Raw genomic sequence first — 24,071 nt, 5'->3', positions numbered from 1 at the left:
TATCCTGCACGTTAGTAATTTTTGCCTCTATAAAGAAATTACCCCATATGATTAAATTTCAAATGAGTAAAATTCTCTGCAAAGTATAAAAGTGTAATTTATTTGTTAGACCGACGTTCCTCCACTTACCAATATTTTGTTAGGCCCGGTTCCGTATTGGACCTGAAAACCCAATTTTTGGTTTCAACGACAGGTAAAAGCAGAAACGGACATCACCCCACCACTATATATAGAGTTACCACGTTGCAAAAGCAAGCTGTAAACATTTTCCTGCTAATAGAACATTCCAGGTCTCTGAATTGATCTCCTATCTGCTAACCGAATCAATCCTTCTCTCTTCAGTTCATCGCCATGGGTACGTACTTTTTGATTACTTAGATCTTCATTCGTTAATCAACCTAGGGTTTATTGTTTTGCCTTTTTTTTTTTTATTTAATGAATTTTATGTTAAATTTCGATTCGAAGTTGTGTGAAATTTGGATGCTTCATTTCGATAAGTAAAGATATTCTGTTGCCTTAGTTTAAGGAGTTCGGAAATGCTTCGTTAATCGACCTAGGTTTTATTGTTTTAATTTTGTTTTTTATGAATGAATTTCGATTCTAAGTTGCTTATTTTGTGTGAAAATTCGATGTTCCAATTCGATAAGTAAAGATAATCTGTTGCTTTAGTTTAAGGAGTTCGGAAATGCTTCGCTAATCGACCTAGGATTCATTATTTTAATTTTCTTTTAATATTACGTTAAATTTCGATTTGAAGTTGCTTATTTTTTTGTGAAAATTGGATGCTTCAATTCGATAAGTAAAGATAATCTGTTGCCTTAGTTTAAGGAGTTCGGAAATGCTATGTTAATCGACTTAGGTTTTATTATTTTAGTTTTGTTTTAATGAATTTTGTGTTTAATTTCGATTCGGTGTTGCTTATTTTGTGTCAAAATTGGATGTTCCAATTCCGTGAATAAAGATAATCTGTTGTCATAGTTGAAGGAGTTCGGAAATACTCTCTATCTACACAGACAAAATTATAGCTACGTATTTGTATATTTTAGTAATAATAAAGGTTATATCAAGAGCATTTGGATCTTCCTATGGATGATTACTTAATGGATGGTGGAATTTTTGGTTGTTTACGTGATAGATATTGAAGAAGACATCAAGGCGTTGCAGCTTGATTCATCTGGTATTAAGTTCACCACCTTGTACTTAGATATATATACTTTGTTATATAGTGCGTAAAAGTGAAGTTAATATAGCTAATAAATTGCTTAGCATTATCTTACATGTCTGTAATCTAAGGAGACATGGTGAATGTGTTTGTCTGTGCCTGTACTTGAATGTCAGCAGAAGATAGTGTGATGACTAATGCTGAAGATGGAAAACCTGATGAAGCTGTAAAACCTGATAAAATTGATGGAGGTAGGCAACAACTTCAATGATGTGCTTGTTCTGCTTTCAAGTGGCGCTCTGAGCTATATTGTTTATTTTGATCTTTTTTTTTTTTTTGGCCGGAGTATCTTTTGTGTGTTTTTTATGTGTTTAATAGATTTAAGGGCATTTCAATTTTCTTAAGTATGATTTGTTATTTTGACTACGCTAGTATAACAATCATTGCATGGTAATAAGGCTATACTTCTGTGTTTTTAAACTGTCCCTTGCTTCTCTAGGCCTTTGAAGTCTTAGGTTTGTATAAACATACACTCGAAACTTTCTGGTCTTTGTTTAATCATATATCCTTGCACTATGGTTCTTGGTGCCTACTGAATACCTTTGTCGATTTCTTTTGTTTAAGGCTACTTTTTAGAATTGAAAATATTCCATAAACTCTTCTTTAGCATTTTACGCAATCAAAACTACCACAACAAAATCCATGAGACTTTCAGGATTATCACAATTACTACTGTAATTATTTTGGACCAACAAAAATGCTTCACAACTTTCAGAATATTTTGTTAAAAAGTATACCCTTTGTTTAAAATGTCTAATTTTTTCCAGTAAAGAGGGGCAAAAAAGTTTTTTGATGGGAGAAGGATAGTTCCAAGACTTCATTCTTTTTAGATTTCATTATTTTGCTCGTTATTTTCAAATCCATTGTATATTCTTTAACTCATATGTGTGGCTATCCTTTATTCCCTTGCTTTCATTATCCCTTCTGGATGAAATTAGCAACCGTTTTGGATGTTTTTGTCTTGAATATTCATGAATTGGTATCAGACGACAGTGTGATGTCGGAAGAATGCAAGCCAGATGATGTTGTAATACCTGATAATATGGAAGATGGTAGGTAGATCATGAACAGGTTAAGTACAATCTATCTCCTTTTTGAGTTTTCTCTCTGTCCTTATTTCTAATTCTTGCTCATTTAACTACTGAATCTGTATCTTTGAAGCTTTTATTCATCTGTAGGCGTGATAACATTAAGAAATCTCTTAATTTATTTATTTATTTTAAATTTTTGGGGGAGGGCATGGGCTCATGAATATGGGAAAGGGGAAGATGGAAGAAGTTTGGTGAGATTGAAACCCTGTATATGAGTGGTGCATGATGAAGTTTCAACTATTAGGCTGCAACTCCAACCTCATTATGGAAGCTGGCTTGTGTAGTTCATAAATTTCCTATAACTTTTTCTATTGAAAGCTACTTTTGCTGGCATCACAAGCCTGTGAAAGTTACACCTCTGTATCTGGTACTTGTTTTTGTATTTTGAATTCTTGCGCATTTATTTTTTCATACCGTAGTGCGCATTCCGTTCAAGTGACAGTTCCTCTTATTTATGAATCCCTTAAGCAGAAGCTCTTACTTCTCAATAGTTATGATAGATACTCCGAGGAGGGCATGGGCTCATGAATAGGAGAAAGGGGAAGGAAGAAGAGGGAAGAACTTTGATGAGATTGGAACCCTGTATATAAGTGGTGCATGATGGAGCTTTCATAATGGAGGTCTCAAGTTCGAAACCCCCTGCTTACTACAATAGTGGATTTGCCTTCTGGGTTGAGCTCGTCGCACTGGGCTTGCCTAGTGCGGGTTACCTCTCCTGTGTTTTGCGAGCTATTGCACAGGAGCTGGGTTTACCTTGTGCGCACCCGAAGGGTAGCGGCTGCCGGTTTCCATGTCATCAAAAAAAAAAAAATGGTGCATGATGGAGTTTCAACTATTAGACTGCAACTCTAATCTCATTGTGGAAGCTGGCTTGTCTAGTTCATAAATTTCCGATAACTATTCTTTTGAAAGTCACTTTTGGTGGCATTACAAGCTGTGAAAGTTACACTGGGCATCTAGTACTTGTTTTGTCTTTTGAATTCTGCTCACCAAGGACTATTTCCACTTATTTATGAATTCGGTAGAAGACCTTCTCAATAGTGATGATACTTAAAATGAGCGGCTTCAAGCAGTTGATTTGTCTATAAAGCACAATCATGTCTCTTTTTTTGCCAGATTTATGAGATTGAATTTTATCTTAGGGCTTCAGGCAGTTAGTTTGTATATAAAGCACAATCATGCCCGTTTGTCAGCCAAATTTAGACGTTTTTTGGGGGATAAGTACCAAATTTAGATGAGTGTGAAATTATGAACTTTACTGTGAAGAGTCTAATTTTGCATAAACATTAGATTTGACTTGGAGGTTTAGTGTTGTAATAACTGGCATCGAAGACATCGAACATGGGTTTTGACGTTGTGAGGCGAAAAGTTTTATTACAAATAAAGCGGGTGTTTGGTGGTCCAGATAGGCAGACAATGCTTAGAGTAGTAGATCCCGAGAGTTCTCTGCCGAATAGAACCCTTAGTCCCGCGTGATTCACTTTATTCTCTCTCTTTCTCTCGCCTTTTCTTGAACCGTCTTTTTTACTTTGTTACTACTCTATAGTTTCACTAGTCAGCAATGACTATAATGCTAATGATTGCTACAGCTAATTACCTTTGGAGGATGGCTGCTTTGTTAGATTTATTCGTCTAAATGTTTGGCTTTGATTAAAAGAGTTGAAAGAGGGAGCGTCAGCCTATATTGCTGAATTTGAATCAGTTTGTTGTGCTTGAATCAGAGAGGCTGGAGCTGACTAGGCAGCATTATCTCAAAAATAAGAAATAATCATGGCATTAAATTATTTTACCTCCTTTTGCTTTTCTGTGAGCTGTGAGTATCCACTTCCTTCTTTGGGGTGCCTATATCTCGTGCATTACTATCGTTATGAACGTTGCCTTTTAGAAAAAGTGAGGGATCCTTATTTCCATTTCCTCTCAGGGAGGGTTGGGTGAGAAGGGCATTTTAAGGTACTACTATGGGAAGAGTCATGATACAAGCTAGTCTATGGAGTTGGTTGTGTCATCTCAGCTAACATGGTAGCTTTATGTCACAAAAAGATGTCAATATGTTGATGAGAGAGGCATCTCAAAAGCAGCACCTTTTTGTTTGTCTTTACGTTCTGTAAAGAAGAGTTTGTTTGTCGAAAAGAAGAGAAATCAAGTAGTTTTGCTTCTTTAAATCAAGTAGTTTTGCTTCTTTTTCTCTATATTTTTCTTCAGAAATAGACTATATTATTTCGATGGCTTGGCTGTCTGTTGTTGTTTACTATTTTCGAGCGTAACATATCTTTTGGTGATCAGACAAGTCTTTACTTATTCACTTAATCATGAAGATTTATTTGGAACAAGTCTGCTTGTTAAAACTGTGGTGAAATGTGAACGAGCTGATTTCAATTGGTGGAGCGTGCCTTGTATTTTCGGGAAGTAAGACCAATGCAAAATGATATTAATACTGCTTGTTGATGTTTGCCTGACAGCCATCCTTCCCTTACAAGTATTTAGAATCATCCCTGCTGTTTGACTATTCAAGATGTTATGCAACTCAAAACATTTTTTATTTTTTGCATTTATAACTAGGAATTTTGGTGTATTTGGCCTGAGTAGATGTGTTAATCTGTTTCTGAAACAGTATATAATCTTAAGCAAAATCTACAAAGAAGTATGCAGCAAATGTTTACTTAATTTATGATTTCAGGCCGGAAAGGGGAAGTGAAGCTGACACATGTAGATGAGGTTGTTAACGTTAATAGAAAGAGACATCTGAATGTTGTATTCATTGGTCATGTTGGTAAGTTTCATTTTCCTATGTTGTTTGATAGCCCTACTTTTTAGTTTTTTACAATTATAGGCTTTCTAGAAGCATCAAATCTAACTCTTTAAAATATCAAGGAAGAGAGAAAATGTAAAAGAATGATTACTTTTGCTATACCACTTGTACACCAGGACTTAAACCTAACATCAATAAATTATTACCTTAAAAAAACGGTAGGCAGATATTGTGACTGATATTTCCATTCTAATGTATTGGTGCATCTATTTCATAAGAGAAACTATGTTTGCTGTGTCTGTCCAGAAACTGAAGAAAACGACTGGGACAGAAATATTTGACTCAGCCCTCCAGATGTGTCGAGGTTTTGTGTTTGAGTGCATTTGTGATGTAGTTCTTATGGAATTTGGGAGCTTGAAAAGTTGGCATCTGTATGCACTGTTTTTGTTCCTCTTTGCATCTCTTTTTTTGAGAAACATTTCATCCTTGCATTGATAATAACTAGCAGTAACTCGAGAAGTCCGACCTGTGAAATAGAAACGAGGAACCGTGATGTCTCTGGATTTTGGTTAAAGCAAGTTTTAGTTTGTATTTAAAAAATGGTGAAAACTTACCAAAGCTCATATGTCTTACATGATCATTTTAATGATTTTCATACAATTCTTAGGCTTATTATATTTAATTTCAACTGCAGATGCTGGAAAGTCCACAGCTGGAGGACAGATACTATTCCTTAGTGGTCAAGTTGATGATCGGACTATCCAGAAGTATGAGAAGGAAGCAAAGGACAAGAGTAGAGAGAGTTGGTGAGCTTTTCCTTGTTTAAAGAGTTCAACTTGTGCTTATGGCACTTTTTAATGCCGGAACATATGTCAGGCCAGTGTTTGTGTGATTTGTTGATGCTTGATAAAAACTTTCTAGGATGTGATCTTATTCTGTCAATATTGGCCGGACTATACAAGGATTTGATGTAGAATTATTGGTTTTGTGAGATTTCACTTGAAGAATTTTTGTTTATGAATTTCGTTTTGTATTGCTTATCTGCTGTTTTACAGCTTCGTAGCTTCTCCTGCCTTTCAAGTTACCTAAACAAAAAGGGAAAAAGAAAAAAGAAAAAAGAAAAAAGAAAAGTGCTTCTCTTATATTTTCGGTTTTTGTCTGTTAGGTATATGGCCTATATCATGGATACAAATGAAGAGGAGAGAGTGAAGGTATTCTTATTATTTATATACTTTTCTGTAAGGTTAGACTGCTTTTGTTTATTTCTTGTGTGCAATTTTCTGTGCAGGGAAAAACAGTTGAGGTAGGAAGAGCACATTTTGAAACAGAGACGACAAGATTTACAATCTTGGATGCCCCGGTAACTTCCCTAACAGATTGCTTCTCTACTTTGCCTTGTATATAGGAGTATAAGTTGTGAATCTAGTTGATGAGTTTATTGTGCCAAGGATTGGTGTTTGCCCCATGTTTCCTTTAACATAAGGATTTCTATATAAAGTCTCCCTTGCAGTGAAATTTTGTTGTCCTTGAAACAGAGACAACAAGATTTACAATCTTGATGAGTGGCAAATCCCTTGCAAATTGCTTCTCTGCTTTTCCTTTTATATAAGAGAACGAGTTATGAATCTTGGCGAAAGGGTTTATTTTGCATGAGGAATAATGTTTGCCCCATTTACTTTTAACATAAGGATCTCTAAAAAACTCCTGTTGAAGTCTGTCTACTTCTTGCGCGGATAAATCTTTTGCATGCTTGTTTCTTTCATCTAGCCTTGCGGAAAGCAAGAGAAATTGCAGTAATGAGCTACTACATGCATTTATGAACAAATAAATCAAATTTAACGTGATCACTGATAATTTATGCATGTCTTTCTGATCTTTCAAATGAAATGAAGCTTGACGCCTATCTCTTATCATATCTCATGAACTCGCCTTCAATTCCTCTTGTCATAAGGCAGTAAATTTTCTTCCATTTTGGTTTACTAGTTTTCTGATTTTGAGCCTTTGATGCCAACAAATTCGCTGCATGGTTTGAAGAAGAAATGTTTAGCGCATTGTTTTAACATGAATGAACAGTTCCTTGAAGAGCGACATTGTTTCAGTTTACTACTGTTTTGAGGACTAAATTATGATAATATATGTAACATATCATTTGTAAAGTTCTGTATTCACTTCAATGATGTGTGAGACAACTGTGATTTAGTACTTATCTAAAAGACGAGTTTGTGCTCTTCAGGAGTGTGAAGCGTTTTGTGACTAGTAAAGACGCAGAGATCATCAATCACGATGAATGCGAGTTTAATACTTACTAAGTTTCTGTAACTGCATGTATTTATTACCAGGGTCACAAGAGTTATGTCCCAAATATGATTAGTGGAGCATCTCAAGCCGATATAGGTGTATTGGTAAGAAATGGTACCTTTTGCCATTGGACTCCTCCGTGGAAGTTTATGAATTTTGTCTCTGGATTTGGAAGTGTTACTGATCCTTGATGTGGCTAATGTGAAGGTTATATCCGCTAGAAAGGGTGAATTTGAAACTGGATATGAAAGAGGTGGACAAACACGTGAACATGTTCAACTTGCAAAGACACTAGGAGTTTCCAAGCTCCTTGTTGCTGTAAATAAGATGGATGATCCTACTGTGGACTGGTCTAAAGAGAGGTCTTCTTCTATCTATGTTTTCCGACATGCATTTGAAATATTAATTACTGTAGGTATTAATTTCTAGCAATTGTCTCATGAAGGTATGATGAGATCGAGTCAAAAATGATACCATTCTTGAAATCATCTGGATACAATGTGAAGAAAGGTAAAGAGGATTATCTACTCATATATTGCATTTCATACCCTCTCATTAGAGTTTAAAGGTGAAAAGCTGATCTATATCAAAGTTTATCTTGCTTTTAGTGTATAACCGAGTGAGAACGTTATACTTGTTTCCTGATCCACTTCTCCTATAAACTATTGTAAATCTTCATTTTCATCTCCAACTTTAAATAATCCGTTGTCAATCTTGATATTGAAGTAAATAAAGTGCGTAATCAAAAGTCTTGTACATACCGAAGAAACGAGTGTTTTTCATTCTTGCCACTTGTGTTATGGACCTTACAGAAACAACACCACCTGTTTGTATGATCCTTATAAATATCACCTGTTGGTATAGTTGAAGGAGAATGCCGTTTGTGGAATCTTACTTTCCATCATTACACTGTATTTCAATCTGTTTCCTACTTCATTTAAAAATTCCACGTGTTAGCTAAGATGCAGATGTTTGATTTCTGCACTTGCTTCTGAAAATTTTTGTACTTGAATTGCAGATGTTCAGTTCCTGCCAATATCTGGTCTCCTTGGTTCAAATATGAAAACTAGGGTGGAGGATAGCGTATGCCCATGGTGGGATGGTCCGTGCCTTTTTGAAGTTCTTGATGCAGTAGAAGTTCCTCACCGAGATCCTGATGGTCCACTAAGGTACTTCATTTTTGCTAATCCTCATGTCTCTCTCTTCTCCTTTTGTATGTCCAAGTTTCAGCTCTCATTGTTAAATTTGCTTGATATTCTCTTAGATCGATGATGTAAAGAGATTTGTGAACTCATTCTAGAAAAAAGAGATTTGTGAACTGATGCATTCTTCTCATTGCTTGTGGTAATCTTTTTTTCTTTACGTTCTTACCATTTCTGGAAAAGATCCTCTTCTGTTTGAGTTAAGAGTGCGAAAGGTTGCACTATGGCTGCTTACCTTTTACATTTGCAAATTTTGGTGTCATTTTGGATATGCACCGGAAAGGAATGAATAAATACAACAACAACAACATACCCAGTGAATCCCACAACGTGAGGTCTGGGGAGGGTAGAGTGTATGCAGACCTTACCCCTACCTTTCCAGAAGACCCTCGGCTCAAGAAAAAGCACAGGAATTGTCAGATACGGGCAAACAAATCAAAGCAATTATGAAAATGAAAACAATGAAAGTAAATAAGCCATTATAAACCAACAGATACTCGCAGAAATCAAGAGACAAGAAACTATAGAGCAATATAACTATTCGTAAGAAAGGATAAACGCGACTACCTACTAGCCTTCTACCCTAATATAAATCCTCCATACCCTCCTATCTAAGGTCATGTCCTCGGTAAGCAGGAAATGCGCCATATCTTGTCTAATCACCTCTTCCCAATACTTCTTCGGCCTACCTCTACCTCTTCTAAAACCGTCGCTAGCCAGCCTCTCGCACCTTCGCACTGGGGCATTTGCATCTCTCCGCATCACATGCCCAAACCATCTCAGCCTCGCTTCCCGCATCTTGTCTTCCACTGAGGCTACTCCAACCTTGTCTCGGATGACTTCATTCCTAATCCTATCGCTCTTAGTGTGCCCACACATCCATCGCAGCATTCTCATTTCCGCCACTTTCATCTTCTGAACATGAGATTTCTTGACTGGCTAACACTCCGCCCCATACAACATAGTTGGTCTAACCACCACTTTGTAGAACTTGCCTTTAAGTTTTTGTGGCACCTTCTTGTCACACAATACTCCGGAGGCAAGCCTCCATTTCATCCACCCTGCACCAATACGGTGTGTGGCGTCATCACCAATCTCCCCATTTCCTTGTATAATAGACCCAGGATACTTGAAACAAAAGAATGAATAAATGAGTGGTGGAAAATTTAATGCCTAACTCTTGAGAAATAGTTGCAACAAGGGATCAAGGAGTTCTTTTTTGACTAGTAACTAGGGATTAAGGAATTAAGACTCACAATTGCAGGTGTTACTGATGAAATTGCTTAAGATATAGTGTTAAAAGTCCCAAAAAGTAATAGGTGTGTATTTATATAAATATGGCCATTCTTGTGTGAGGGCTCATCTACTTTTGGTGCTTCATCTTTCATATTTTCTTCATCGGATGGCCAATATAACCTTTTGATTTATGTTCTCTGTATTCCCCTCGTTAGCAGTCGATGAGTATTAAATCTCCCTTTCTTGCAGAATCCCTATTATCGACAAATTTAAAGACATGGGAACTGTTGTTATGGGTAAAATAGAATCTGGGAGCATATGTGAAGGTGATAATTTATTGGTGATGCCAAATAGGGTAATTGTCCTTGGACTTTTTTCCTTAAACTATATTCAGCGATGGGATTTATTGAATACTTGAGGAATTTCATTCATAAGTTGATCTACAGGCTGCTGTTAAAGTACTTGCCATATTCTCTGACGAAGATAGAGTTAGGTATGCGGATCCCGGGGAAAATGTACGAGTTAGGTTATCTGGAATCGAGGAAGAGGACATCTTGTCGGGTTTTGTCTTGTGCAGTGTTGGTATGTATTTTCCTTATTATCCATAGCATGGTATTCATTCTCTGTTCCCTTTATTAAATGTTTGAGATTCCGTTTTATATTGCTAACCAACTTTATTTAAAAAAAAAAAAAAGGATTTATATTGCTAGCCAGTTACCTATTTAAAGGAGTACTTTCTTCTGGCAAACATGGCATGCCTCAGATATTATAACATCCTTGGTGGGATAATTTTTTTTTTTTGCATTTAGGGTGTGTATTCTATGGAGGAGAACAAATACAACAACAACAACTTACCCAATATAATCCCACCAGGTGGGGTCGTCGGGGGGGGGGGGGTAGAGTGTACGCAGACCTTACCCCTGCCTTTTGACGGGTAGGGAGGCTGTTTTTGGTGGACCTCCGGCTCAAATGTTTTCCAAAATTCCTTTGTTTGGTTGGTCAAAATGATTGGAGAACATTTTCTCAAGGAAAACAAGTTACTTAAAAATTAAGAAAATGACTTCCCTAATGGGAGTAGGAAAACAAGTTTAATAAGTGGCATTCCATGTTGATTGTCTCCTCCGCACCCCTAACACCCTCCATTGCACCACCACAGACCCCCCCCCCCCCCCCTCCTTTTCTCCTCCATCCCTCACCCCACTCCATCCCAATAGTGTTTGCCTAGATCAAGTATAAATGATAATATCTTCTGCTTACTTGAACACCAGAAAATAAGTTAGAAAATCACTTAGTTCCAGCTAAATACTTTCTGTGGAAAACATTCTCCTTCATACCAAACAAACCCTTAACCTTTTTGGCAGCCAAGTGTTTGTGCAAGATCTTCCCGAGGAGCAGTGTGGCTGGCTTACTGAATCATTTCCTAGTGAATTTAAGAAGATTCTTCATTCAAATAGAAACTTGACAAAGGAGTAAAAAAAGTTATCCTAACTCTTAAGTTGGAACACATGTTGTGTATATGCTGCAGTTTGTCTGCAGTTATCTGCTTTACAGATAAGACCAAAGAAAGAGATTCTCATTGGTGTCGGTGGGATTTGTTTTCAAGGATGGGAACGTCTTTTAGTTTCCTTTAGTCTTTAACTAGGTGAGAGAAGTTTAGTTTTCCTCCTAAGTTGATCTGTAAACAATGATGTCCTGCAGTGCGAGTCCTTGATCTTGTCTTTTACAGTAGACTTTTTGATCTTGTCTTTTACAGTAGACTTTATAATTGAAATATCTTTGAGCTGATTCATTCAATAAGATCAGCACTAATACAGTAATACTACAGTTTCAAGAAAAAAGAAAAAGATCAGAACTGATACTCTAGTGAATGAGGCAAATGAATAAAACTAATGTAGTGAGCTAATGGGAAAATGCACCTGGCGTAGTTTTTGATTAAGCACATATACAACTCTCAAATTTTGTTTTTGATTTATTATTTATTCTTGTCCGACATGTGAGGAACTGAAGTTGACAAGTCACAGATAAATGACCTAATGAACCCCCCCCCCCCCCCCCCCCCCCCCCTTTTTTTTTTTTCCTCTCTCTATTACAGAATAATTCTTTGCATGCGCCTTTCTTAATTTTTTGTTTAGCTTTAAAAACATGCATCTTCAGTGATTTGAGGAAAATTGTTAACGTGCTTTTGAGGTATCACACTTATTTAGTAAATCATTATCCAGTTTGAGAACTAATTTAATTATATTAAGATTGGATATATGGATGGCTTAGTGAAATTAATACTCTGGTGTACTGTACACAGAGAAAGGAGGATATTTTTAGGTACTGTACATGTACATGAATCTCCAACTCCATAATAGATTGGTTTTCAAGCTTAGCGTTTCTAATGTGTTTTGCACTTGCAGCAAAGCCCATATCTGCAGTTACTGAGTTTGTTGCACAGTTACAGATCTTGGAGCTGTTGGACAATGTAAGGGTCAAACTTAACCTAGCCTTTCATTCGCTCTAATTAGTTTCAGAGCTGCATTAGTGCGGTCATCATCTGTGATTAAATAAACATTGTGTGGTCTTTCAGGCTATTTTTACTGCTGGCTACAAGGCTGTGTTGCATATTCATGCTATTGTTGAGGAATGCGAGATTGTTGAACTGATTCAGCAGATTGATCTCAAGAAAAAGAAGCCCATGAAGAAAAAACCTTTGTTTGTGAAGAACGGCGCAATCATCCTATGTCGTGTTCAGGTTAGCTGTCTATTTAGATTAGAAATGCACGTTTGGGATTATCATCTACAAGGGAGAGCAAAGTGGTTTCTGTTTACACAATAATGAAACCTTTCACTTTTAGTATATCTACGATTGTAATTTGCAATTAGCTTTGAATATTTATGCTTGCAAAAATGTGACTTATTATCTAGCCCCAACTGTTAAAGAAGATGCCTGCGATGCTTTAGCTATGGGAGGATACTAAATTTTTCAAACCCCTTATTCTCTTTCATTTCCGCCTTTCCCTTCCATTATATACTGTGCTAGGTCTTGATCTTTTGGGAATAATCATGCCAGGTGAATAATCTTATTTGTATTGAGAAGTTCTCTGATTTTCCACAACTTGGACGGTTCACTCTTCGCACTGAAGGTAAAGAACCAATTTGTCTTGTAAGCTTGTCATGCTTTAAATTATATGCTGCATCTTGGAACATGGGATCAAAATGACCGACACTATCTGCAGGGAAAACTGTTGCTGTGGGGAAAGTGACCACCCTGCCGACTGTTGCATAATTGCTTCAACAACTTGAAAACTGAAAAAGGTGGAGCTCCTGTTTTCTTTCAGTGCTAATTTGTAATGTCTTTTTTTTAAAGTGAGTTTAGCTGTAAAACTTTAGTTGTTTATGCAACTTTTACTGAACTTTGGATTTAAGAGATCAAACATTATCTTTGTTAACATGTCTTCTTTTCAATAGTTCTTGCTTTTGAGATATACTTTGAGACTTGATCATTTTGCATGACATTGTTTTTTTCCTTTATTATTTGAACAGTGTTTTCAGAAGAAAGGGTTGAACTTAGATGTTCGCTGCAAACCCAGGGCAGCAGCAGAGACAATTTTTGGTCCTTTGCAGCATTACCCTGAGCTAAGTTGATTCGTCGTCTGATACACACGCAATGTTCACCAGTTTAGCGTCTGCCTAGTGTGCTATTGGTTCTGGTATCCATTATAGTTTTATACCACCATTCCATGATGGTGGTGGTTTTTTAGTGCGCTGTGCACTTGATTTTGTTTGACAATAGATCCGTTATACATGCTGGTCAATCTTATGCACCAAAAATGCCGATTTGGGCCTTTGGTTATAGCCGAATGCATAGCAATTAGTCCTTTTGAAGAACGATGGTGATTAGAAGTTTATTGCGCTGATCTCCATGTAAGGCTATCGTTTTCATATCCAATGGTTTGAGATAATTGTAGGGGTGTCAATTATTTTTAAAATCAATCGCATTGAATCTAAATTAACCGATTAGGTTTCGATATGAGACTATCGCTATACTTGAATGATGATTTCACTTTTATATGAAGATTCCAAAAATTCCCAAACTATTTGAGTATAATACATAACAACGTTTCTAATGTAATCCCACACATAAATTAAACGTATAAGATATTCGCTCTAATGGGCATATAGACTACCAAATTGTTTATTTCATAGTTTAGGTTGCTTGACCATTGCTGTCTGGAGTGAAAGAATTATTTCTTTTGACGAGCAGAAAGCAAATTTTAAAAAATAAACCATCCTCCTGGAGCAGTAGGCATTTGTTGATTTCTGTATCTATGTATTCATTAATAATGCCCGTGTCTGGGGATCAATGAAATAGGGCGAAACAAGGATGTAGAATCAGTGTTTTAATCCAAAAATGAGAGCTATAGCTGTTTTATAAGGCTCCGGTGCAGCTGATGCTATGATGTATTCATATTGAGGATCACAAGTGATTCAAAAATGGGTTTGTCATGCTGTGGCAGTGTGGTGGCACTTGACTTTCTTGTAAACAGGGCTAAACTTGAGGAACAAATCACCTTTTTAGCAAATTTTCTTGTATGTATTTGTGGGGATGCGTGTAGTGACACTTTTAATTAAAGAAAGGGCAAATGTGCAAATATACTCTTTAACTCGGCGATTTAGAGTAGATATACCCTTCGTCATCAAGCGATTTAGAGCAGATATATCATTCGTTATCAAAGTAGTATATGTATACCCCTGTCATTACAAAATAGTGCAAATATACCCTTTTCGCTGACGGAATATTTTTTTAAAAATTATTTAGGTTATTTTTTAATTTTAAAAAAGTCACGTGACTTTAAAAAAAAAGTCTATCCATTTTTTTTTAGTAGACATACTTTTCTAAAGCCACATGGTAATTTTTTTCTAGTGTGCCGGGTCTAGTTCTTTTAAAAAAATATCTCTATAACTTTAAAAAAATAAGTCTACCCATTTTTTTAAACGAACCAGACCCGACACACCAGAAAAAAAATTACTATGTGACTTTAGAAAAGTATGTCTACTAAAAAAAAATGGATAGAATTTTTTTTAAAGTCACGTGACTTTTTTTAAATTAAAAAATAACCTCAATAATTTTAAAAAAAATATCCCATCAGCGAAAAAGGTATATTTGCACCATTTTGTAATGATAGGGGTATATTTGCACCATTTTGTAACGGCAGGGTATATATACATCACTTTTGTAATGAGGGGTATATTTGCTCTAAATCGCAAAATTGAGAGGTATATTTGCACCTTTTCCCTTAAAGAAATATAACTTATTTTAGTAATAATTAAATTTCAAATAAGTATATTTTCAATATATAAAAATAAAATTTTCATTTCACTCCTTTAATATTTAAACTTTCGTTCTGATGAAATTATTTACTTCAATTTAGATGTGAAGCTAGAATTTGAAGTTTATGAGTTCTGAATCCGAATTTTTGAAGTTATTTAGTTCTAACCAATAATTTGTACATATTTAATGAACTTTTACAAATACAGAATTTAACCAAAGCGCTACCGAATCCGAGCAAACCTGTATCCGACACTCTTAACTCTGCCCTTCTTTAAACTTATTTTGTGCTTGAAAGATTAAATATAGTTAACCAAACAAGAGATTTTTAAGATAACCCGATCTTGGCTGATAAAGCTATCTTCATTTTCAACACTATATGGCATCATTTAATAATTTTTAAAACTATCTGAAAATCATTTTAGTAAAAATCTTTTTAGTAAAAATATTTTTAAACACATATGAGCTCATTAAAGTATAAATATAAAGTAAAAGAAATTTACACGTAAGTAAAGGAATTTTTAGAAATTCTCAAATATAAATATAGAGTAAAAGAAATGCCTACATGTAAAAATCTATAATAAGAAACTAATGAAAAAGGACAAAGTGAGAGGGCAAATCTAGCGAAGAAATGACTATTTTTTTAGGTTACTAGACAAGATCAATAGGAGCAAGTAACAGGGAAAATAAAGTGCAGCCGATGGGGTTGTTTCTCCTTTACTCAAGGGTCTCGGGTTCAAGCCTGGATATGAAAAAATCCTTGATAGGAAGTGTTTCCCCCAAATTCGCCCTATGCGACGCGAATCCTTTTTTTTTTTGCGCGGATTGCTCTTCATTTGGGGTGGCCTTTAATTTTTGCCCTTCGCCTAATATCCCGAGGTTCTGGATTTGAACCCGACCTAAAAAAAAAAAAAGGAATTTTCGCAAGGCAGATGCTTGGATTCAAAACTCTGCCTTAAGACAGAATTTTACCTTCAGGCTAAAATTCTGCCTTGCGAATCCAACTCTACCTTGCGATTTTTTTAAAATTTTTTGGTTGAGCGGGGGTTCGAACTCGAAACCAAGGGATTTTTAGCGAGGTGCAAAAATTAAAGATCACCCCCAGCGAAGGGCAATCCTGCAAATCATCCACGCGAATCCGGATTAATCGGGCTCCAATGCGGATACCGGGCACCGGATAGGTAACCAAAAAAATAGAAAAAGATGGTAGGAGGTTCGACAACTTTTGAATAGTAGATCATAAGAACAAAAAGTAAATTTGACTTTAAAAATAAGATTAGGAACTAGAATTAATTAATTGAAAAGTTTGACATTTGGTTGAAATTTTTTGTGAGGACTATAAAAACCCCTTGATTTCTCTTTTATAGTAGTAATACTAAACGGCCTATGCCCGTGCATCTATGTGTATGTAGTTGTCTTTAAATAGTGATTATATATATATATATATATATATATATATATATATATATAGAGAGAGAGAGAGAGAGAGAGAGAGAGAGAGAGAGAGAGAGAGTATATTATGTTCAAAACACGATTACTATAACATTGTAGTTTGTGCTCCGTATCTAAAATTTTATTATATTAATGTTTGCTACGAATACAAAATCGGCAAATTTATTAATATTTTTTAAAAGAGAAGTCTTGTTTAAAAGGAAACTATTTTCCTCTCTTTGAGATAAAACAATAGCAATATTTAAGCATCAGTTGATACTTTCAATTTTAATTCGATTGATTTAAAGGTGTAAAATACTTATTATTTTTTTTATCAAATTTTGATTTGGATAATTCTAATTCAAATTATTAAATTAATTTTACATGTTTAAAACGAAACAAAGTAGAAATTGATTTTCTATTTAAAGAAGAAATACTATTTTTTAATTTTTGGTAAATATTCTCGGTTTAACTCATTTTACTTGTCATGTTGTCTTTTGCAAGGTTTTTTAAGAAAACGTCGATTAGAATTATAATTTGACTAATTTACCTTATTCATTATTTGATCTCCATTTGATTTTTTTTTTACGACATTAATCTCTTTTCACATTTATTAGAGTAAGAATAAAAATAAAAAAAATAATTAAATTCTATCTTATTTTAAAATATAAATATTTTAAGTATATTTATTTTAGTAAACATAACAAATAAATGACATGGCGGAATAGCAAATACAACAGTTTAATATCTAGATTAGATCTCAGGCTAATATAAAAAAAGAAAGAAAATTGTATGGTTTGACTACTTAACCTTTTGAAGAAAAGCAATTTCATTTGCTCCCACTAATGGATTGATACGCACGTGGCAATGAATCCATCATTATTGACTTAATGAGATACTTTGGAAATTACATGAATATTGTTTGATTTTTTAATATGGAGTGCACTTTTTTTTGTTTTTGGACATTATTAATTTGCACTATTTTTATGCATATATATATATATATACTATGTTCAAAACACGATTAATGTAACATTGTAGTTTGTACTCCGTATCTAAAACTTTATTATATTAGTGTTTACTACGAATACAAAATCTGCACTTTTTTTTACCGTGAGTTTGGAGATGGTGGGTTCCACTTTTTTTTTTTTTTTTTTGACATTATTAGTTTGTACTATTTTTATGCATATAATATATATACATATACTATGTTCAAAACACGATTAATATAACATTGTAATTTGTGCTCCGTATCTAAAATTTTATTATATTAGTGTTTGCTACGAATACAAAGTCAACACTTTTTTTTTAACATTATATTTTTTTTTTTGATATTGCTTGATTTTGATAATATGGGGTCCACTTTTTTTTCCCCATGAGTTTGGAGATGGTGAGTTGCACTTTTTTTTTATTGCTCGGTGTTATTTAGTATGCCCCCCCCCCCCCCTCCCTTTTTTTTAAGGGACAACAGACGAAGAAGCATGGGTCTAAACCCATTCTTTATATAGTTTTTTTTATTTTTTATATTGCTTGGTGTTGTTTAGTATGGGGCCCACCCTTTTGGACATTATTAGTTTGCATTATTTTTAAGCATATAATATATATATATATATATATATATATATATATATATATATATATATATATATATATATATATATATATATATATATATATATACTATGTTCAAAACACGATTAATATAACATTGTCATTTGTGCTCCGTATCTAAAACTTTATTATATTAGTGTTGCTACGAATACAAAGTCTGCACTTTTTTTTTTTTTTGACATTGTTTGTTTTTTTAATATGGGATTCACTTTTTTTTTTTTTATTGCTTGATTTTGTCAATATGGGATACTATGTTCAAAACACGATTAATATAACATTGTAGTTTGTTCTCCGTATTTAAAACTTTATTATATTAGTGTTTGCTACGAATACGCACGTGGCTAGGGCTGGGCATAAAATACCGAAAACCGAATTACCGAACCGAACCGGCTATTCCGGTATTTCGGTAATTCGGTACTGAAATATAAAATTCGGTATTTCGGTTATTTACAATTATACTGTTCGGTATTCGGTAAATACCGAATACCGAAATTAAATTACCAATACTATACGTCTGTAGGGCCTAAAGGAGTAAAGGGCTAAAGGCCCATTGTAAAAATATTTTAAATCCAGCCCAAATCCGTAAAAATCAAGTGTAATCCCTAAGAGTCTTAAGAGTTAAGACCCTAACACTTCACTTTACTACTTCAGTACTTCACCACCTTCATCTCATTTCCCTTTCTATTCATCCAAATTTCTCATCCAAAGCCTGTGATTTCTCCATCTTAATTTCTGATTCTGCTCCATCTTCGTACCTCCTCCTTCTTCTTCTTCTTCCGTGAGGTAACTGGTTCTCCGTCTACTTACTTGGGTCCTTTCTTGATTTTTTTTTTTAGGGAAAAGGGCCTGATTTGCCCCTCTACTTTGAGAAATAGTTCATATTTACCCCTCGTTATACTATCGGTCCACTTATACCCCTACCGTTAGAATAGTTGCAATATTTACCCCTGTATTTAACCCTTGTCCACTGTGGCCAATGTCATGGGCCAGGCTTGTCCACTGTGTTCCATTACATTGCCACGTAAGAGGCCATGTCAGCAATCCCAATTAAATGAGTCTTAAAATTAAAAGACCAAATGATGTCTTCTTCTTCACCATTAAAATGCCTTCTTCTTCTTCTTATTAAAATGCCTTCTTCTTCATCATCTTCATTTCTTCACCGGAAAACCCACCGGAAAATCCCAAAAAAGTAACAACACACATTTCTTCTTCTTCATTTTTTTATAAGATAAAAACACACACCATACATTGTAAAAAAGGACACACACAGATTAAAAAAATAAAATAGAGAGAGAGTAACGAACAGAGAAAACAAAAAACAAAAATATACCATCTCTTCCTATTCTTTTAATCACCGGTAACCAACACCGCCAGGGCGTCATCTCCACCTCTCACCGCCACCATCCTAAACAGACCCATTTTTTTCGTCGTCACACCACCCTAAACCACTCCTGTTTAATGCCACCGTCCAAAACCCCCCATAAATCAGCGTTGAAAAGTTGTTCCTTCTAATTTGAGACTCAAATTGAGTTGTGGGTGAGGTACAAGTTCAACGTTTCTGGTCGGCGACTCCGGTGCTCAGTTTAATTCTTCAATCTTCAACAGTGAAATTTGTTCCAGCAAAGTGGCGGGGATCTTCAACAAAGTGGCGGGGATCTTCAATCTTCAACAGTGAAATAAAGAACACTGACATTAAAACCGGTAACTATTTCCGTTGGCGGCGCCGGAGAAGGTGCAAAGCTGCCGGAATCAAGCAGGCATTTTAATGGCATTTTAATAATAAGAAGAAGGCATTTTAATGGTGAAGAAGAAGGCATCATTTGGTCTTTTAATTTTAAGACTCATTTAATTGGGATTGCTGTCATGGCCTCTTACGTGGCAATGTAATGGAACACAGTGGACAAGCCTGGCCTACGACATTGGCCACAGTGGACAAGGGTTAAATATAGGGGTAAATATTGCAACTATTCTAACGGTAGGGGTATAAGTGGACTGATAGTATAACGAGGGGTAAATATGAACCATTTCTCAAAGTAGAGGGGCAAATCAGGCCCTTTTCCCTTTTTTTTTATCTTGTGGTTCATGTTGGGAGCTTGGGCCTTGGGGTATTCGTCTATTCAATTCGTTTTGTTTTTGTATTTCATATATTGTTCATGCTGATGTGGGAAAGGCATCGGGGAATATGGGTGTAGTCACACAGAAAAGGGAAAATTTAAGTTGTTTTGGTTCTTTTTGTTTAAGTTGAAGAAAGGACATAGGAGAAACATAGTATAACAATTTAGAAAATAGAACTTATTTAAGCTTTTTTAATAGCTTCCGTATTGTATTTTTTGATTCTGTTTTACACTTCCAATGCTTCGTTGTTGTTGTTTTTGGGAGAGAAAGATATGAATGGTGAGGTTTATGATAAATTAGTATGCCTCCGGTGTAATTATGATAAGGTTTTAAACATTACTTTCAATCCTAGGTGCTAACTTGATGTTTTTGCTTTTATATTCTGCATTTTCACTGAGATACCAATACTTTTATGGTGAGGTTTATGATAAATTAGTGTTTGAAACGTATGTCATTGAGCAGCTGATGTGACAAAAAATAGAGAAGGTGCAGGGCATTGCACATCCAGTAAGGAACATGAATCACTTTTTCAAGATAAAGTAGAACCATGTCCACTAAGTTGTTCTATCTTCTATGTGGAGAGTTCAAACAATTGAATACAGAGGTTCTTTGTGGTTCTACCTTATATGTGGAAAATATGTAACACTTGGGCTCAGTTTATTATACTTTCTGGATGAAGCTCTACTCTGAAAAAAAAATGAGCTGTTGTAAGTCTGTGTAGATCAAATTTATAAATTGAGGTAACTCAAACTCAAAAGGTTACTGGTGGAAATAGTGCTATGCCTGATTTTGGTTCTTTATGTACGAAAACATTGTTAAGTTGCAATAGAGATGCTTTATGTTTCTGAAGGTGATCATAATTTTTTTATGTTAGTGAAATCTTGGTGAGTTAGTCATTGTAGAGGCTGGCTAATTTATTTGTATGCTTCAATATTAATATTACCGAGACAACAAAAAGGACCAGTTCCTATATAATTAAAATTGGTATTGCATTTAAGATGAAAATAAATTATCATATACTCTTGCGAAACAGTTTTCCTTTTTTACCATGCGTGCTTCAATTTGCAGATATGCAGTTTATCAACTATAGCCAAAGGATAACACATTATCTTTTATCTACTTAATTTGTGCAGGGTGAAATTGAGTGGTGTAAAACGTGGACCAGAATTATCCATGGCAGACAAGTAAGTCTACAGAACACGCGTGAAATCCTGTTGATATTTATGAATATGGGCTGATTGATGTACTTATTTAAAAAAAAAAGGATATGTGTTGATATATCTACTTTTATTTACCAGCCATACATACGTGTATATGCTGCCTTCTAAGCTCTACACAATGAAAGGTTTGAGTTGAAAATGTAAAGATAAAAACTTCGTTAACTGTATAATCCTTAAGGATCATAACACGACAGTGTAGAAACCATGTGTGCATCGTTTGTTTTCCAAGTTGTGCCACCATATCTAGGAAGCAAGATCCTTTGACTGTGGAGATTAAGCTAAATATACATACACTTGCTAACTGATCATTGTGAAGATCTAACTAGATTGTCTTCAATTCTGGAACTTTTGTCCAGTTGGTATACAATTTCTGCCCAATTTATTTTAAGAATATGTTGCTGTTGTTACTAATTACATTGACCCCTTGCATAGTATACTTGCATTCTAATACAGTGGACTTCGACTTCAATATGGTATTACCGAATACCGTACCGAACCGAAGTTTGATTTACCGATTACCGAATTACCGAACCGAAGTTTGAAAGTTCGGTATTTGGTATATACTTTGAATTACCGATTACCGAATTACCGAATCCGAACTTTGAAAATACCGAACCGAATACCGAACGCCCAGCCCTACACGTGGCAATGAATCCATCATTATTGACTTAATGAGATACTTTGGAAATTACATGAATATTGTTTGATTTTTTAATATGGGGTGCACTTTTTTTTTGGACATTATTAATTCGCACTATTTTTATGCATATATATATATATATATATATATATATATATATATATATATATATATATATATATATATATATATATATATATATATATATATATATGTATTTTTTTTTTGGTCAAAACTGATTTGTTTTATTTCAACCAAGTAGAATTTGTACACAGCCTGCTCAGTGGACTATAGAGACAGGATCTCATGAAGAACCTATTAGACTAAACATTTCTATGTTACCAACTTACTGTCCACTAGCTAAGTTTCACCTTCCAAAGGTTACATTTAGCTAGTTTCTTTCAGTAAATCAGTAGCCATCTAACATGGAAAACTATTTAACTGAAATAAGCAGTCATGCCATTTACAATGCCGTTGGCCTCCAATATGGAGTTGCAGTGCTATTTCTCTCGTTCTATCCATACTACTTCTGCTTGTTTGTTGGAATCGTCTAGCATTTCTTTCCCTCCAAACATGATAGATAGTAGCTGTAAAAACAAATCCCAATATCGTCCACTTAGAGTTTTTGTTGTTCACTTGTTTTGCCATCCACTGAACCTCCGTGTTCCAGTCCCCTATTTGCCTTTTGATCTCCATCCAGTGTAGTAGGGTCTGCCAAATAAACTTGCAATACGTACATTCAAAGAATAGGTGCCGATGGGTTTCAATGGCACCAATCGTACATAGCTTACAGATTGGATCAACTTGTATCCCCCAATGAGCCAGTCTATCAGTTGTAGCCAGCTTATTCTGGATTGCCATCCAAAGAATAAATTGTTGTCTGGGTATGGCACCTTTAAGAAGAACCAGTGTTTTCCATTGGACTTTTGGGTATTGAGGAATAGAAGCCTGGTAAGCCTGTTTAATGCTGAATTTGCCTCCCACTAAAAATTTGTTGAGGTCGTCCAGATTCAGCCTCCATTTTCTGGCATCGAATATTTTCCTTACTAGCCATGTGGCTTGCTTTGGTGTAACCATGTCCTGTAGATTTCTGTTTTTTATGTAGTGTATATGTATCCAGCGCACCCATAGCTTGTCCTTCTTCTTTGCAATGGCCCATAGCAGCTTACTGATGGATGCTTGATTCCAAAGCTCAAAGTTGATGATGTTAAGTCCACCAGTGGGCTTAGGTTGGCATAAAGTTTCCCAAGCAATTGGAGCTTTTTTTGCATATTCGTTTGATCCGCTCCAAAGATAATTTCTGCAGATAGCTATGACCATCTTGTGGATTTTTTTTGGTAGAAGAAAGACTTGGCTCCAATACGTTTGAATTTCAAATATTACACTTTTTATGAGTTGTAACTTGCCTGATTATGAGAGCAGCTTGGAAGTCCAACACTTTACTCTTGCTATCATCTTTTCAACTAGCAGCATGCACTGGTTGATAGACAACTTCCTGGATGCCAGTGGGACTCCCAAATACTTAAAAGGCAGAGTTCCCAGTGTGAAATGCAACTCATCAAGTAATTGTTGTCTGACCTGAGGAGTGGAGCCAGCAATATACAAGTTACTCTTTTCCATATTTTCCTTGCGACCTGAAACTGCTGAAAAGTGTTCAAATGATTGCATCATCAGTTGAACTGATTCCTTATTAGCCCTACAACACATAAGGAGGTCATCAGCGAAACAAACGTGAACAATTTTTTGTTTTACACATTTAGGGTGGTACTTGAAGGCTGGCCATCGTTGGAGTTGTTTCAGAGATCTATTGAGGTATTCCATTACTAGTACAAAAAGATACGGGGACATAGGATCCCCTTGTCTCAATCCCTTTTTTGCTGCAAACTTGGGAGTAAGCACCCCATTGATCAATAATGAATAGCTGACAGTTGTTACGCACTCC

The 24,071-nt window shown here is 35.3% G+C and overlaps 1 protein-coding gene across 6 annotated transcripts; it reads left to right on the top strand.

Annotated features, from left to right (window-relative positions):
• The first annotated feature begins 206 nt into the window (after positions 1-206).
• Positions 207-13,745, top strand: LOC132633232 (uncharacterized). 6 transcript variants are annotated; one of them, XM_060349502.1, is made up of 19 exons: positions 209-355; positions 1,136-1,177; positions 1,342-1,413; positions 2,209-2,274; positions 4,991-5,083; positions 5,757-5,868; positions 6,228-6,273; positions 6,351-6,422; positions 7,402-7,464; positions 7,568-7,722; positions 7,806-7,870; positions 8,379-8,529; positions 10,048-10,153; positions 10,245-10,380; positions 12,201-12,265; positions 12,371-12,535; positions 12,854-12,926; positions 13,020-13,098; positions 13,327-13,745. In XM_060349502.1, the coding sequence occupies exons 1-18, from the start codon at positions 352-354 to the stop codon at positions 13,067-13,069; spliced, it is 1,536 nt and encodes a 511-aa protein (XP_060205485.1). In that variant the 5' UTR covers positions 209-351; the 3' UTR covers positions 13,070-13,098; positions 13,327-13,745. The 6 variants fall into 6 exon arrangements, with proteins under 6 accessions (XP_060205489.1, XP_060205485.1, XP_060205483.1 ...); XM_060349500.1 differs by having other exon boundaries at positions 1,339-1,413; XM_060349503.1 differs by lacking the exon at positions 2,209-2,274 and having other exon boundaries at positions 1,339-1,413.
• The last annotated feature ends 10,326 nt before the right edge of the window (positions 13,746-24,071 follow it).

This window comes from Lycium barbarum, chromosome 3, assembly GCF_019175385.1.
Source record: "Lycium barbarum isolate Lr01 chromosome 3, ASM1917538v2, whole genome shotgun sequence".
Classification (NCBI taxonomy): domain Eukaryota; kingdom Viridiplantae; phylum Streptophyta; class Magnoliopsida; order Solanales; family Solanaceae; genus Lycium; species Lycium barbarum.
The sequence above is the reverse complement of the archived record's forward strand: the minus strand, read 5'-3'. Positions and strand labels throughout refer to the sequence as shown.